Here is a 17,337-nt window from a genome sequence, read left to right as displayed (position 1 = left end):
TAGCTTCATTAAAAACCAGATAAAATTATCTCCCCTCCTCCCTTCCTTATACTCCTACTTCTGGTCCTTCCCCTTTCCTTCACCACCCCTCTCTTCCCTTCATAATTGACATCAGAGATGAGGTTCTTGACCTCCTGTGCCCCTTTCCAGGACGAGAGGGGTTTAAATAACACATTAACGAGAGGGGTTTAAACTAGGGGTGCGCACAGTTCGGATTGGATCTTCAAATAAATTGAAACAAATCCGATCTCATCAATTTAAAAAAAAATTAAAATCGATTAAACCATCTAAACCGAACAAATCCGAACCATTGGAGAATTGATTGGATCGATAAAGATGCAAAAGTTAACTAAACCAAATACTTTAGTTCAATAGTCAACATACTAACATAAAGATGCAAAAGTCAACTAATGAAATAAAAACTAAAACAACATAGAAATGTTCACTTCTTCCAAGAAGACAAGTAGACAACACCAAAGGATCTAAATATCATCCTCATCATCAATAAGCATAACATCCTCTTCTGTCTCATCTGATTTTGCCTCTTCCTCATCCTTATTTATAAGTTGAACTAAAGAGGAGCTTCCTACTGCCTTCATCGTTGGTCGCAAACTAGATTTTGATCTAGACTGGTGCTTGTTATTCTCTCTAATACCAGTAGCACTAACAATAGCACCCCATGTTAAGGAATCATCACCAAAGATTGGATCATCTTAGCATCCATCCTCCCAATCAACCAATCGTTGCTCTTATTAAATAGAGTAAAATGGGATTAAGAGTGTCAAGTATATTATATCGGCAAATCAATGCCCTATTGTATGTGCTGAGCACTAAATCATTCAATGTTGTTTGAAAGAGCCTATTTCTTTTCTTGCTATATGTTAGAATGTTATATACATATATATGTTGGGCCATTATGTAATTACATACTTGTTTCATTTATATAAGCCTATGTAGGCTTATTTGTTTGTTAGTGTGAAAATATATGAGAAAGAGGGCTGCGCCTCTCTTAGAAGTTTTCTCTCTCTCTCTCTCTCTCTCTCTCTCTCTCTCTCTCTCTCATCTACTCTCTCATCACTCTCTCTATAATCTATAAAGAAAACATGGTATCAGAGCTTAGATCCGGCTATTAACGTTGCTACCACGGTGCGAGGGTGTGTACTAGCTCATGAAGGGATCGTTTTTCGTCGTCAATCTGGCCTCTCGCTGTTCGCTGTTCTCCGTTTCCTGACGCCGGTGGTTGTCGTGAGTAGTCACCGCTGAAACTGAGTGTGGTTCCTTGTTGCAGTCGAGTTTTTTTTTGGTTGGGGCTTCGCCTTGTGGAGGTGAGGATCCTTGCTCGTTGTTGACGGCAGCAGATTATTGCTCTCGCCGGCGTTGATTGAGAAGGAGAAGGTTAGTGTTTGGTTGCAGGCGCAAAGCTATCTCGATCCAGATCCGGTTCAAGATCAACCCAGATCAGTAGATCCGACCCGGTTGACCCAGATCCGGACCGATTGGCCAGATCCGGCCCCGTTTGACCAGATCCGGCCCGTTTTCCAGGTTCGGTCAGAATACAAATTCTGCGTTTTTTTTTCTTTTCTGTTTTTGCTGGGTTCACCATGGCGAGTTCAGATTTATTCTCTCCCACATCTGGTCTTCATTCTCCCATGACTTCAGTTAAACTCAATGGGAAGAATTACATATTGTGGGCTAAATTTGTTAAAATTTTTCTTAAAGGCAGAGGCCTTGGTACTCATCTGACTAAAGAGAAACTAAAGGAAACTGATGCTTCTTTTGATGCATGGGAAAAGGAAGATGCTCAGATCATCTTTGTGATGATAAATAGTATTGAACCCCAAATCAGTTCAACTTTACTTTATTTGGATACTGCCAAGGAGATATGGGACAGATTGCAACAACTGTATTCTGGGACAGGTAATATCACTCGTGTTTATGAGCTTTGTAAGTAGTACTTCAATCTTGAACAAGGTAATCACAGTATAGAAGAGTATTAGTCCAAAGTTATGGGAGTCTGTGAGAAGCTGAATATGTATCAGCCCATTACTGTTGATGTTCGAAGTATGCAACAACAACGTGAAGACTTTAATGTTGTCCGTTTTCTTACTGGTCTGTCATCAGCATATGAGTTTTTTCGTTCACAGATTATGGGCAGTCCCACACTTCCATCTCTTGCTGATGTATTTTCTCGACTTCAGCGTGCTACACTTACAAGGATACCTCAACTTTGAATACTGGGCAAAGTGGTGAGCGTTCAGCATTAATAATTTCAAAGGGTGACAATACTACTTACCATGGAGGTCGTGGGGGACGCTCTACACGTGGCGGTCGTGATTCACGAAGAGGACATGGCCGTGGCAGGGAATCACGGAAATGTACTCACTGTGGCCTTTCTAATCATACAGTGAATTTTTGTTGGGACCTTTATGGCAAACCATCTAGTTATGCAAATCAAGTTTCATCCTCTCCGAATGATGTTGCTTCTGGATCTCATAACGTAGCTGAATCATATACGGTCCCTGTTCCACGTGATGAGTATACTCAGTTTTTGTCTTATAAGCAAGCATCTAATTCATCTTCCAGGGCTACCTTTGCCCAGTCAGCTACTGCACACACATGTCTATTGTCTTCCACTCGCAATCCTTGGATCATAGACACTGGAGCATCCGATCATATGACTGGATGTTCTTATCTTCTATTTGATTTTAATTCTGTACCTCCCTCTCAAAGAGTTACTCTTGCTAATGGTTCATCCACTAAGGTTTCAGGTTTGGGGATAACTCAACTTAGTGATTCCTTGTCTCTCTCGTCTGTTTTATATGTTCCTCAGTTTCCCTTTAATTTAATGTCTATCAGTAAGCTTACTAAAGCTCTTCAGTGCTCTGTTACATTTTATCCTACTTGTGTGTTTTAGGATCTCAAGACGAAGAAGAAGATTGGTACGGGGTATGAAGTTGGTGGCTTATATTACTTTGATGTGGCACCTGATCTCGTGGCTCTTTAGTCTTCTCTGTCTCCATTCCAGTGGCACTGTCGTCTTGGTCACCCGTCACTTCATGTTTTGAAGCGTCAAGTTCCTAGTCTTAGTCATTTGAAATTCTTGTCATGTGAAGTTTGTCAACTTAGTAAGCACCATCGCATGTCTTTCAAGTTTAGGGTTAATAATCGTGTCTCTAGTCTTTTTCATTTGGTTCATTCAGATGTATGGGGTCCAATAAAGCATTCTTCAATCAATCAATTCCATTATTTTGTGACATTTGTGGATGATTATTCTCACCTGACTTGGTTATTTTTGATGAGAGATCGTTCTAAGTTATTTTTAATTTTTCAAAAATTTCGAAAAGAAATCAAAACTCAGTTTGGATGCCCAATTCGTATTCTACGTTCTGATAATGTTAAGGAATATTCTTCAACCCCCTTTGATACATATCTTAGTGATAAAGGAATTATTCATCAAAATTCATGCGTTTATACTCCTCAACAAAATGGAGTTGCAGAACGTAAGAATCGACACCTCTTAGAAGTAACCCTTGCTCTTTTGTTTCATATGCGCATGCCTAAACGGTTTTGGGGTGTTGCTGTTCTTACTGCTTGTCATCTTATTAACCGTATGCTGTCATCTGTGTTAGATGGTAAATCTCCATATTTTATTTTATTTCTTGATTCTCCTTTGTTCTCTTACTCCTAGAGTTTTTGGATGTGTATGTTATGTCCACAATCTTGGTCCTGGTTTTGATAAACTCGACCTACGTGCCACAAAGTGTGTATTTCTTGGATACTCTTGTTCTCATAAAGGTTATCGCTGCTATAGTCCTGTTTCTCAACGGTACTTTATTAGCGTAGATGTCACCTTTTGTGAGTCCATTCCATATTTTTCAGATAGTGATTCAATTCTTGATATTACTCCTGAGTCGCCTCTTCCTGCGATCCCTCTTCCCTCACTTTCTCTTCAACCGAGATCTCCTTTGCCTGCCCCGTTACAGGTGTACACTCGAAGACCAAAGCCATCTGCTGTCGTGCCTCCTCCATTGTCTTCAGAGTCTTTGGATCCAACACAGTCCACTGTGTCTGATTTCTTGCCTATTGCACTTCGTAAAGGTACTTGCTCGTGTGTCACTAATCATCCCATTGCTCATTATGTCTCTTATAATTCTTTATCGCCAACCTTCTCATGTTTTTCCTCTCAGTTGTCTACTACATTTGTTCCTAAGACTGTGCAGGATGCTTTGTTTGATTCGGGCTGGAGGAAAGCAATGCAAGATGTAATGGATGCTTTGCATCAGAATGGTACATGGAATCTTGTTCCATTACCTCCAGGTGTAAAACCTGTTGGTTGTCGCTGGGTATATACTGTGAAGTATCTTCCAGATGGGTCCGTTGAGCATTTAAAAGCCCGTCTTGTTGCCAAAGGTTATACCCTGACTTATGGTGTTGACTATGCTGAGACATTTGCCCTTGTTGCTAAGATTTCTTCTATTTGTGTTTTGATTTCTCTTACTGCTAATAGACATTGGCCTCTGTTTCAGTTAGACGTTAAAAATGCCTTTTTGCATGGTGACTTAGTAGAAGAGGTTTCTATGGAGCAACCACCTGGGTTTGCTGCTCAGGGGGAGTATCTTCACACTGTTTGTCGCCTTAAAAAGGCCTTGTATGGATTGAAACAATTTCCACGGGTTTGGTTTGGAAAATTCTCCGAGGCTGCATTAAAATTTGGTCTTAACAGATGTCAGACCGACTATTCGGTATTTCACCAGCGCACTAAAGCTGGCTTCATATTTCTTGTGGTGTATGTAGATGATATTGTGATTATAGGTGATGATTCTGAAGCATTGCTAAGTTGAAGTTGTTTCTGCAATATCGATTCCACACTAAAGACTTGGGTAAACTTAGGTATTTCTTGGGTATTGAAGTTGCTAGATCCAAGAAGGGTATAAGTTTATCCCAACGAAAATATGTGTTGGACTTATTAGAAGAAACAGGTATGTTGGGTGGTCGCCCAGTTGATGCTCCTATGGATTCGACTACAAAACTTGTGTCTGATGAGGGTGATCTATTTAATGACCCGGGCAGATTTCGTCGCCTTGTTGGAAAATTAATTTATCTCACTATCACTTGACCTGATATTTCATTTGCAGTTAGTGTGGTAAGTCAGTTCATGGGAGCTCCTAGAATGCCACATTAGATTGCTGTTCTTCGAATTATCTGATATCCAAGCAAGCTTCAGGTTTTAGGTTACTATATAAATCAAATGGTCATCTCAGAGTGGAAGGTTTTACAGATGCCGACTGGGCTAGTTCTCCTTCAGATAGGAGATCTACTACAGGCTACTGCACATTTGTAGGAGGAAATCTTGTTACATGGCGAAGTAAAAAGCAAATGGTGGTAGCTCGGTCTAGTGCTGAAGCTGAGTATAGGGCAATGGCTCATACTACTAGTAAGTTGACCTGGATATAACATTTTCTAACAGAACTTGGGTTGACAGTTGAAGCTCCTACTCCATTTTTCTATGATAATCAAGCATCAGTTCACATTGCTTCAAATCCTGTGCTTTATGAGAGAACCAAGCATATTGAAGTTGATTGCCACTTCATTCGGGAAAAAATATTACGTGGGAGCATCTCTACTCCATTGGTGAAGTCTGAAGATCAATTAGCTGATATGTTTACCAAAGCATTGGGTCATAATCGGTTAAGAATTATCTGTTCCAAGTTGGGATTATCTGATATATATTCTCCAGCTTGAGGGGGAATGTTAGAATGTTATATACATATATATGTTGGGCCACTGTGTAATTGCATACAATAGTGGCCCTTGTATTCTTTGGTTGACTTGTTTCATTTATATAAGCCTATGTAGGCTTATTTGTTTGTTAGTGTGAAAATATATGAGAAAGAGGGCTGCGCCTCTCTTAAAAGTTCTCTCTCTCTCTCTCTCTCTCATCTACTCTCTCATCACACTCTCTATAATCTATAAAGAAAACACTATAAAGGTACAATAAATTCAACTTTAACTAGTAAGTAAATAAATTTAAGAATTTAATTTTCAATAATTAGATTACCTGTAATCAGTTCTTTTGATTGTGAGGAGGCTCTTATTAGGGCATTGGAATTCTCTATAATTAGTTCTCTTTTTTGTTTGGTCATTGGGAGGAATTGTAAATCAATAGGGGAAATTGTTGATACCCTGGATATTATTGAGGGCCCCATCTGGACCTTATGTAGCTTTTGCGGGTTGCGTTCCCCGTTTGATGAGGAGCGCAGGAGAGTTGGGCTTTATTTGAGGCTTCTTGGTAGGGAATAGTCCCAATTAGTTGGTTATCTCTCAATTGCTTTTGGCGTAAGACACTATCATTTTTTTGTGATGCGAGGGTGGACCAATTTAGGTTCTTGAGATATGTTCGGGCTTGTTTCCAACTCGTTTCAACAGGGGCTTGCGCACACAGCAGAGGGTAACCTTCTGTTTTGACTCCTTTTTAAAGAGAATTCCCTTAGGTTGTTCATGACCTAAGGGTCCTTCTGGTGTTTTTTTTTCCCTTTGTGGGCTGCCGATGTTTGTTCAACAGCATATTTGGAGGAAAGCGTTGATTTTTTCGGCCTTGTTTTTCTCTTTCCTCCCTGTTTGACGTGTGGACCAGCCTTATTTTGGTACTATGAGTGATTCTAGTAGCCAAAAGGACACTTTATCTTCGGTACAACATACTTCGGTGCAGCGGGTTACTAGTGTGCTCTTTAAATGGGCGCAACTTAGTATCTTGGTCCCGTTCTCTTAAACTCTATATTAGAGGGAAAGGGAAAACTGGTTGGCTTTTGGATCTAGTTAAGGAACCGAAAAAGACGGATACTAAATATATTGTATGGGACATGGACAGATGCATCATTCTGGGTTGGATTTTCAACTCAATAGAGGAGCCTATCTATAATATGTTCATGTTTCACACTTTCGTTTTTCGTCTGTGGTAAGCCCTTAACAAGATGTATGCCCACTCCCATAATGATGCTCGTATCTTTGAACTTTATCAAGAGATTGCTCATGCATCTCAAGAGACACTCAAGCTGTCAATATAGAGTATTTTGGGTACCTCCAGTCTAGGTGGGAAGAATTAGCACAATATAAACCTCTCCCTGATTTCTCTGAAGAAGCTGCAACTCTTTTGGTGGACTGCTAGCATACCTACCAGTTTTTGATGGGTTTACGATTTGAGGATGAAGCTCTTTGAACTCAGATCATAAACACCTCTCCTATGCATGATTTATATGATGCTTTCGCTACTGTTGACCATGAGGAGCATTGACGTCAGATCTCTCAGCCAGTAGCTTTACTAGAGACTCCAAATGGCTCTTGCCGCTAATTCTAGACTTTCAGAGGGAAAGGTTATTTGTCAATATTGTGAAGCCACAGGTCATGTTAAGGATCGCTGTTTTAAGCTTCATCCCGAGCTAAATCAGAAATTTTCTCACAATAGTCCTTCTGGCCGTGGCTGCATTGCCGCAGTAGCCGATACTATTGGTGGGTATACTACTCCACAGATGGTTGCCCCTCCTGCTTTAACTCCTCCCAAACCATCTTTTCAGGACTTCAATTAATTACAGTCCCAGATTGGTCAGCTTCAGGAGCAGTTAGGAGCTTTATCTACTAGGGTTGACTCTTCTACTCCAACAGCTACTATAGCTACATGTACTCCTTCTGCTTTTCATGTTAAAGCAGGAAAACCTACTTGGGTTCTTGATTTCGAAGCCAATAATCACATGACTGGTGAGTTGTCATTATTTTCTACTCCCGTTACCCCTGTTAATTAGGCTATTAGTCTACCTAATGGGTCAACCACCATTATTCGTAGTAAAGGAGATGTTTATCTGTCCCCTAATATTATTTTGCCGTATGTTCGTCATGTTCCTAACTTTGCATTTAATCTTCTATCTGTTAGCAAACTTGCCAAATCACTATACTGCGCAGTGATTTTCTTTCCTCATTATTGTGTTTTACAGGACCTGTGTTCGAAGAGGACTTTTGGCAGGGGATATGAGCACGATGGCCTCTACTACTTTAGGGATCCTCCACCGACACCTCCTCCACTTGCATCAAGCTTCCTTCAAGCCTCTGTTCTTCCAATTTATAGGTCTTATGATTTTTCTTTTCAGACTAAGTTTATGGTATGCTCGCCTTGGGTATGTAAACTTTTAGTATTTATGTTTGCTTTTCTCTTCATTAATAATGGCTTGTAAGGATAATAAGTTTCAATGTGAGATTTGTGAGCTTTCTAAACATACTAAAACTAGTTATATTTCTCATATGCATCATGCACCTAGTATGTTTGATATCATATATTCTGATGTGTGGGGTCCTTCTCCTGTTTTTGCTTTTTCGGGGTATCGTTATTATGTCACATTCATTGATGATTATTCCTGCTGCACATGGGTATATTTACTTAAAAAGAAATTTGAAGTTTTTCACTTGTTCACTCAATTCATCCAAATGATCAAAACTCAATATAAAACTATTGTTAGGAATATTAGGTCTGACAATGGTCGTGAATATGTTTCCAATGAGTTTCGGTCTCAACTTAATCAACAGGTATTCTTCATTAGCTTGTTCATATACCCCTGAACAGAATCGTGTGGCAGAGTGTAAAGACCGCCAACTAATGTCAGTTGTTCGATGTCTTTTAAGTGGTATGAATGTGCCAAAGTTGTACGGCACATGGCGGTTCTTACAACTACTTTTCTCATTAATCGTACCCTTAGTAGTCTTAAATGGTAAGGCCCCCTTACAAGTGCTTCAGCCCGATATTACTCTTTTTCCCATCATGCCTCGGGTGTTTGGATGTATATGTTTTGTTCAGAATCGTAGCCCTTCTTGTACTAAACTCGTTGACAAGGCCAAGCTGGGCTGGATTGATATCTTCACTTCAGCTCGAGGGGGTGTGTTGAAATATATTTATTATTATTATTTTTATTTTTATTAGTTGTTTTAGCCCAGCTTGGTAAGGCCATTAATCGTATCTTTTTAGGACACTCTTCCATGTCAAAAGGTTATCGATGTTATGATCCTGTACACAAATACATGTATCACTTTCGTGATGTCACCTTCCACGAGCATACCCCTTTTTATGGTTCTAACACTATCTTGTATGAATCTTCTACTATCGATCAAGAGGCTTCTCCCCTTGCTCGTCCTCTTCATATTTTTTAAGAAGAGTCTTCTCTTGTGGTTTCCTCACCCCCTTTGCAGGTTTATTCTCGCCGCCCTCATGCTGCGCCTCTATTGCCTTCATCCTCTTCAGATTCAGGTTCAGGTACATCTCTCTCTCCTTTACATTTCCCTAACCCTGTTTCTGAGTACTGATCATCCTATTTCACAGTATATCTCTTATAATGGTCGTTCAGGGTCTTACCGAGCCTTTCTAGGCAAACTTAATTCCATTTCCATTCCCAGAAATGTGTCTGAGGCTCTCCGGAATCCCAATTGAATGTCTACTATGAAGGTAGAAATGGATGCTTTGTAGCATATTAAAACATGGGAGCTTGTATCCCTCCCACCTGGTGAAAAGACTGTTGGTTGCAAATGGGTATTCAGTGTTAAACATCTGGCTGATGGCTCTATTGATCGGTTTAAGGCCCGTTTGGTGGCCAAAGGGTTTACTTGGATTCCTGGTAAAGACTTTAATGTTACCTTCGCTCCAGTGGCTAAATTGACCTCAGTTCGTTTGCTTGTCTCCTTGGTTGCCTCTCACAATTGGCCTCTTCATTAGCTTGATGTGAAAAATGATTTCCTTAACGATGATCTTCTTGAGACTATTTACATGGATCCTCCACCCAGTTTTCGGTTTGAGGGGGAGTATACTGGAAAGGTCTGTCAATTGCGGAAGTCTTTGTATGGATTAAAGCAATCTCCCAGAGCTTGGTTTAGCCGCTTAAGTGATGTAATTCTATCCATAGAGTTAGTTAGATGCCATTCTGACCATACATGTTTTATCCACCGTTCGATGTATCATTCTTCTTGTCTCTGTTGATGATATTATCATTATTGGCAATGACATCCCTGGGATTGCTCAAATAAAGCTTCATTTGGCTAAAGCTTTTGACGTGAAAGACCTTGGACAGCTCAGATATTTCTTGGGAATTGAGGTTGCTAGATCTAAGCAGGTTATCTCTTTGTCGCAAAAGAAGTATGTCTTGGATCTTCTTCGAGACACGGGGATGCTTGGGGGGTGTAACCTGCTTCCACTCCTATGGATCCTACTCTAAAGATCTTGGCTGAGTCTGGAGATCTCCTTTCTGATCCCTCGCAGTATCAACGCTTGGTAGGAAGATTGATTTATCTTAACAACACCCGTCCTGATTTGGCTTTTGCTGTTAGTATTGCGAGCTAGTTTATGCACGCTCCTCGTACAACTCATATGGATGCGGTATATCATATTCTTCGATATCTTAAGTTATGTACTGGACTTGGATTATTCTATTCTTCTAGTAGGCAGGTTGGGCTATCTTGTTTCAGTGATGTAGACTATGCTGGGTCTAAGACTGACAGACGTTCCATATCTGGCTTCTGTACTTTCTATGGAGACCATCTTATATCCTGGAAAAGTAAGAAGCAACCTGTAGTTTCGAGATCTTCAACAGAGGCTGAGTAGCGTGCAATGGCTCAGGGTACTTATGAGATTCTCTGAATTTGATCTTTTTTGGAAGAGCTAGGGCTAGGTGAAAAATAGTCCTCCGACTTGTTTGTGATAAAAGTCAGCCATCATGCTTTCTTCAGATTTTGTTATTCACGAGAGGACTAAACATATGAGGGTGGACATTCATTTTATCAGAGAGAAGGTTTGTTCGGGAATTATCAAGTCGTGCTTTGTTCGGTCCTCTAATTAGTCGGTCGATGTGTCACCAAATCTGTTGGTCCATCTTTGCTTCATTCCTCGATTACCAAGCTGGGCTGGATTGATATCTTCACTTCAGCTTGAGGGGGAGTGTTAAAATATATTTGTTATTATTATTAGCTGTTTTAGCCTTTTATTAGGTGTTTTATATAAGATCTCAACAATCATGGGATCACGTAGATAAGATCCCCATAATCATGGGATCACGTCGATATTGGCATATTTTCTGTTTTTCTTTGATTTGGCTTCCTTTCTTTGTTCCCTATTTTTGTATATAAATATAGCTCTTGGCTCTCAGTTTGAGTAAGCCAAAATCCAAAATTTCTTCTTTTAGATCAACATTGGGAAAAGTGAGTTGGTTCTAGTTTGGGATAGTTGATGGAATTCATAACTTAGCAGACATTCTTGGATTTGGTGTTAGCTTTTTTCCAATCTCCTATTTGGGGCTACCCTTGGGAGGCTTGTCGAGGAGGACTTCAGTTTGGGATCCCGTGGTTGAGTGTTTCGAGAGGAGGCTCGCAGGTTGGAACAAGCAGTTTCTATCGAAAGTGGGGTAGCTTACTCTTTTGAAGAGTACCTTTTGAATTTTCCAACTTACTTCATGCCAGTTTTCGGGAGGATTGCTGGTGCAGGTACATTGTTTTGGCTCGTAGGTTCCCTCGTCTCTTTAGGATTTCTTCGAGTAGACATGCTTTGTTATCGGCTTGATGACGGGAGGATGACTTGGGATATGCATTTTCGTAGAGAGTTTCATAATTGGAACCTTACGAAAGTCGCTAAGTTCTTAGCTTTGCTCTACAACCAAGTGGTGGAGGGAGTGGGGATGGATGAGATGGTGTGGGTGGGCACCTCGAGAGGGGTATTTGAGGTTAGGTCTTTTTACCAGAGTCTAGCGGAGATCTTAGGTCCTACCTTCCCTTGGAAGGCAAATTGGAGGTCGAAAGCCCCCTTCAACTCGGAAGCATTCTCACTCTCGACAATCTCTGAAGAAGACGCCATATTGTGGTTAATTGGTGTCGTATGTGCAAGAACACTGAGGAAAAAGTGAATCACCTTCTTCATTACACTGTGGCGAGGGATGTTTGGTCTATGTTCTTGCGTTTGGCATTTCTTAGGTGTTTTCCGGATCAACGGTGGACATGACTAAGGCTTGGAGAGGGTGTTTAGTGGAGAGCTGAGCCAGAGATGCTTGGAGAGCCACTCTCCGTTGTTTATGGTGGGGTTTGTGCTTCGAGAGAAATAGGTGATCCTTTGATGGAATGGAGAGGAGACTCCTATTTTGTCTCTCAACTACAATATACTATCTAGTTTAATTTTTTTGGGTTAATGGACAAAATGGTAAATCTATGGGGCATATTTTGGATTTTGTGGATAGCTTGAAATTATAGTTGTTGCCTTTGGAGTCTTGTGTATTCTTTTGGGAGCGCTTCCCTCTTGAGCGCCTTTTATGAAACCTTACTTATAAAAAAAGAAAGGAAAGAATTTATCAATCTATTTAGTAGTTTCTTACCTGTCCTAACGTGCTCCAATTTTGTCCACAATCAGAAGCACTACAAGTGAAGCTGAGAACCTTTATTGCAAACTTTTGCACGAGTCTTGTTGGCTTGCAATATGCTTCCCACCAATTAGCTATTAAAAATATTATTAAATGATCTTTAGCTTCATGTTTGTAATGATTCTATTGTCGTAATAATTGTATAAATTAGTAAATGATATACCAACTTAGTATAGTTGACCTGTTTCACGTGTACATCTTTGTCTAATAGCAAAAGAAGTACCAAAGAGGCCCTCAGCTTTAGAATATAAGGTCAACTCCTCACTAATTTTGTCTTGCTCTTTAGTGTCTGGGACTAACCATGCTATACATTCATACAAACCCTTTGCAATCTCTTCATCTGCTTCAATATCTGGGTTTGAATAATAGAACTCTTAAGTTCAAATAATAACTTGCCGCATGCAAAGGGCGATGAAGTTGAACTTTCCCCCTCCTATCAAAAACTTTGCAATCGCTTCTTTGGCCCTTATCCATAACCTCATAAATGTATCCCATAAGAGGTTTTCTCTCACCATCGACTAATCTCAAAACATGAACCAGAGGTCCGGAAACCTTAAGGCTAAAGATGATGTTGTTTTAAAGGAAGGAATCAAAACAAAAGAAGCTACTCTTTTCCCGGTTTGCACTTCTGACCATTTACTACGACTCCATTCTTCCAAAGTATACATCTTTCTCAAGTTCTCCTTTTGCTTGTAAATACCTGGTAATTTTTTTTTTTTTTGATGAGTAACGATTGTATCAAAATCGTCCAAAAGGGGAATGCATCCCTCAAAAGCTACACAAGGCCAAATAGGGCCTTTATACCCTCAAAGGGTCCAAACAATCATGTTCAACTACCTTGAACGGGTATAATTATAAGCATTCAACTCGATTGACCTCTTCAATGTTCTATATAGATGGCCGGTAGCTTCCCGACGTCTTCCAAGATCAAGTCTAAGCAATGAGCAACACATGATGTCCGATACAAATGTGGGTGTGCGGTCTCTAACATCCTCCCTATTTGAAACCAAAAGGGAAAAAAAAAATTGATATAAAGAGAATGACTAAATCAAAACCATTGATTTTTAAAATGACTCACTAAAACAAGAATTCTAAATTATATATATTTCTAAACTCTAAAGTATATAAAACATTCTTACCGGCTTATACATTACTTGATTCACTATCAGTGACAACTTGGACAAGATTTGTTACTCCAATGCGCTTAACAAATTTATCAAATAGATCAAACATCTTATTACCATCCTCGGAATTAGAAGAAGTATCCACCGATTGAATAAACGTTGTTCCCCTTGGACTATTTACTGAGAAACTAATCAAAGTTCTCCCTCTCTTTTCTGTCCACCCATCTGCCAGTATTGAGCATCCAAATTTTGACGACTACTTTCTTTGGTCACTCATCAAAATTGTTGGTATCATTCTATCCTAAATCAAAGGAACTCTCACCTCATGATAACTAGGTTTCATGCCAGGATCATATTGTCTAGTTGCTTCAATCGCATAAGGAAAGCTATCATATTTAACATCATTGAATGAGATTCTTGCATCACATATCCTCATTGCTAAAGCAGTGCATGCTTGTCCCCTCAACTCTTTATTGGATGCATCGTTAATGGTGGTATGTTTTCCCTTTCCCTCCTTTCTTTTTTTTTTTTTGTAGACAGTTTCTGGTTTAGGAGTAAAATATAAATTGATCTATCCCTTCAGTGTTATTAAAGGCGTGCCCAAGCGCACGCCTAGGTGCACATAGGCACAAGTCTTATGCCCAGTGTAATGAAAGGCTCAAGGCACACTAAGGCACTAGAGGTCCTTTAGAGCCTAGGCGCGAGGCACACAGCGAGACGCACGCTTGAGTGAAGCGAGGCACACAATTGAAAATTTAAACTACCATATAAGCATTCATATCTCTTTAGTCATGTCATTATTCTAAAAACTAATATCAAACATTTATTAAATCCATCAACCATATAAGCATCCAAGAACCAAAAAAGTAAATCCATACATCCAATTCCAAAGACTTTCAAGCTGTAAAATCCAAATGAAACATGAGACATGAGAATTGAAGCAAGAATAGATCAATCTGCTAACACATGCACTCACTCGAGACAACCAGAACACAATTAAACCAATAAACCCCAGTAAGAAAAACTTCCATTATATGGAGCTTATGGTCTCATAGAAATAAGGTGTTAAATGGTGGAACTAATAATGCAGCTGAAGATATAGCTAGGGAAGCAAGTCTAGAAGGGATAACTTCTCTAGGCATCTCTTTAGCTGATCTACATGTACTGTTTTGAGTTCTTTTTGTGATTGCTTGTATTTTTCTAGTCTAGGATGTGTCATGGTCCTCATGGACTAGCTGTTTTCCTCTGTGATCTCTTATTAGTGGATCACTTCTTATCTTGTACTTTATTGTTTATTTGTATCAATAAAATTTCCAACATTCAAGAAAAATATATATATATATACATCGAGATGTCGTGTGACTTGATGAGTGCATCTTTATTTTCAACATTCATCATATGTATTAGTAGATTAGTGAACTGTTGTCATATGTGTTGATACATCCATTGCGGCGCTTATACAAGTATATTCAACACACCAGAGCAATCAACACCAGATTCTCAATTCAGACAACTAGTGTCTGATGATGATCACCAAAGAAGCATATTCACAATTGTGAAGGCTGTAGGAGGACGACTTGGAGATGTTCAAAGGACTGAAGGTTTGGTGTCCTATTGTGTGTAGAGATAGGTAGGAGTTCAAGGGTACTAATTTGTTAACCTAGGCTGTAAATCTCTTTATTGATAGTGGATTAGTTGCCTGGACTAGGTTCCATGATTTTTTCTCTCGATTGAGGTTTTTCCATGTAAAATTTGGTGTCCATAGGTTTACTACTTAACTGTGTATTTATTTATACTATGCATGCCCACCCCGCCAAACCCCCCCCCCCCCCCCCCCCCCCCCCCCCTCCCCATCCCGCTCCCACCTCCTTCCTTTCCTCCTCTGGGTCTAAATCCGTGGACCTTGCACAACTCTCTATTAGTGCCTCGGGTTTGGGTACTAACGTTTCATGCACGTTTTATCACAGTCCACCTTCTTAGGTGAAGCTACCTGTTATTGTTGTTGTTAACCAAGGGATTTATTTTCTTGATGATTATATGCTTTGTGCTCCTCAAGCATAATCTAGGGAGCTTCATTGCAAGACCATTATTTCATTTAGTCCCACGAACGTTTTAAACTGTCTCTGGTTTTCCCCTTCACTTTGAAAGTTTTCCATGTAAAGTTTGATGTTCTTGTATGGTTGGGATGCTGCTCGACTTTCTTTACCTTTTTCTAATTTTATATTTCACACATATTGTTATCTTTGTCTGACCCTTTGAAGAATTACAAGAAGTGAGCAGTGCAAATTTTATCTGACAGATAGGTTATCCATGTCATACATATGCGCGGAAAGAAACTATTTTCAGAAGTTTTTCAATCCCAACTCTCTGAAACCAGAACAGGTTTCTTCCACAATTAAATCTTCTTGGGTGCTTTTAAATCATATGTTGAGCTACCATTTGATCTATATATACTAAAAATTAAAATTAACAAGTTAACATGTAAAAACAAATAAATAGACGTATATGGGGTTTTCCCCTCCCATTTCTTGTCAAAGCTCTTCTACCTTTTGTTGATTATTTTATAATTTACATGATCTTATTATTATTATTTTTCCCTGAATGGATTTGAATTTTATTGATACAAGATATAACAATATAGTACATAGGAAGGGTGATCAAAAAACAGATCACAAAGGAAAATACATCAAGAGATGAAAGAAAGAGGTTAGGGCATAACCCTAAATCAACAAATATACCAAAAGGATAAGAAACTGCATCAGCATCAGATGAAGACTTATACACCAGCATCAACAAGTAAAGCACCTAGATCAGTTAGTTTTAATCCAACCGCATCTAGACCTTCAAAACATATTTTCATGGCCAACTGTTGAGGAGTGTGAGTATTACCACCATGAACCTTGCAGTTTCTTTCATTCCAAATGCACCATAAGGTTGCTTAGAAAAGACATCTTAACAGCTTATCCTTCACTGTATTTGCATGATCTTATATTTATCTGTTTAATTTTTTTAGTGATAATAATACCCTAAATGTGACAAATAAAAAATTCCTTGTCTCATCACGTATTGTTGTTTTTGTCTGTTCTTCTATCTCTTGATTTTAGTAATTAAATTTTCAGCTAATCAAGGACATATTGTCCCGCAATCGTGTGCCAGTCATTGTTGGAGGTACAAATTACTATATCCAGGTAATATTTTGTGTTCTTCTGTCACTTTGTGTTAAAGAAGATCAAGTTGGTTGCTATATTTACTGTGAATTTGTGTTTTACTCCTTGCATATGCATGCTTTTCTAATTCATATGTTGAATTTAGTTTGTGAACAACGATGATTTAAGCTAGGAACATTTCTGTGTTAGTAAGTTCTGCATCTGTATGCTGCATGAGAATTACTTTGGCAAATAAGTTTTAGTAAGAGAACATGATTACAACAGGGCTATAACAAGCGAAAATAAATGCAAAGCATAACCAATAGCTAGCAAGATTAAACAAACAAGAGAGAGCCACGACAACATCTAGCAAAAACCAAATACAAAGCAACCACCCAGCAGCCACAAACAACTACAAAAGTTTAACGACCCACCAGCCACTAACAATCCAACCAAGAAAGATCAAACCAAGCAGCATTCCTTTGAAAGCAGAGCTCCAACCTGAACAAGTTGCCCAGAAAACAGAAGATTGACAACAGAACTAAGAAGCAGAAACTAAAAAAACCTCCCGCTTTCAGAACCATTCAGCTAGCTTAATCAAGAATCAACTGAGCTGAAAATTGATTCTGAAAGATTCCA

The 17,337-nt window shown here is 39.3% G+C and overlaps 1 protein-coding gene across 7 annotated transcripts in view; it reads left to right on the top strand.

The window, feature by feature from the left end:
- Positions 1 to 17,337, top strand: part of LOC132306128 (tRNA dimethylallyltransferase 2) — a 73,506-nt gene that overhangs the window by 19,450 nt on the left and 36,719 nt on the right. For 4 of the 7 annotated variants that reach the window (XR_009481830.1, XM_059803373.1, XM_059803369.1 and 1 more), the window contains exons 4-5: positions 7,986 to 8,150; positions 16,672 to 16,740. Coding sequence is in view for 6 of the 7 variants with exons in the window: in XM_059803373.1 (XP_059659356.1) it covers positions 7,986 to 8,150; positions 16,672 to 16,740 (234 nt within the window). In the remaining variant the exon portion in view is untranslated. The remainder of the gene's footprint in view (positions 1 to 7,985; positions 8,151 to 16,671; positions 16,741 to 17,337) is intronic. The other 3 variants (XM_059803374.1, XM_059803371.1, XM_059803372.1) reach the window with 1 other exon arrangement.

This window comes from Cornus florida, unplaced genomic scaffold (genome assembly GCF_030987335.1).
Source record: "Cornus florida cultivar Cherokee Brave unplaced genomic scaffold, ASM3098733v1 CherokeeBrave_3.0.0_Hap2_Chr05, whole genome shotgun sequence".
NCBI classification, from domain to species: Eukaryota; Viridiplantae; Streptophyta; class Magnoliopsida; order Cornales; family Cornaceae; genus Cornus; species Cornus florida.
Note: the sequence above shows the minus strand (reverse complement) of the source record. Positions and strands in the feature narration are given on the sequence as shown.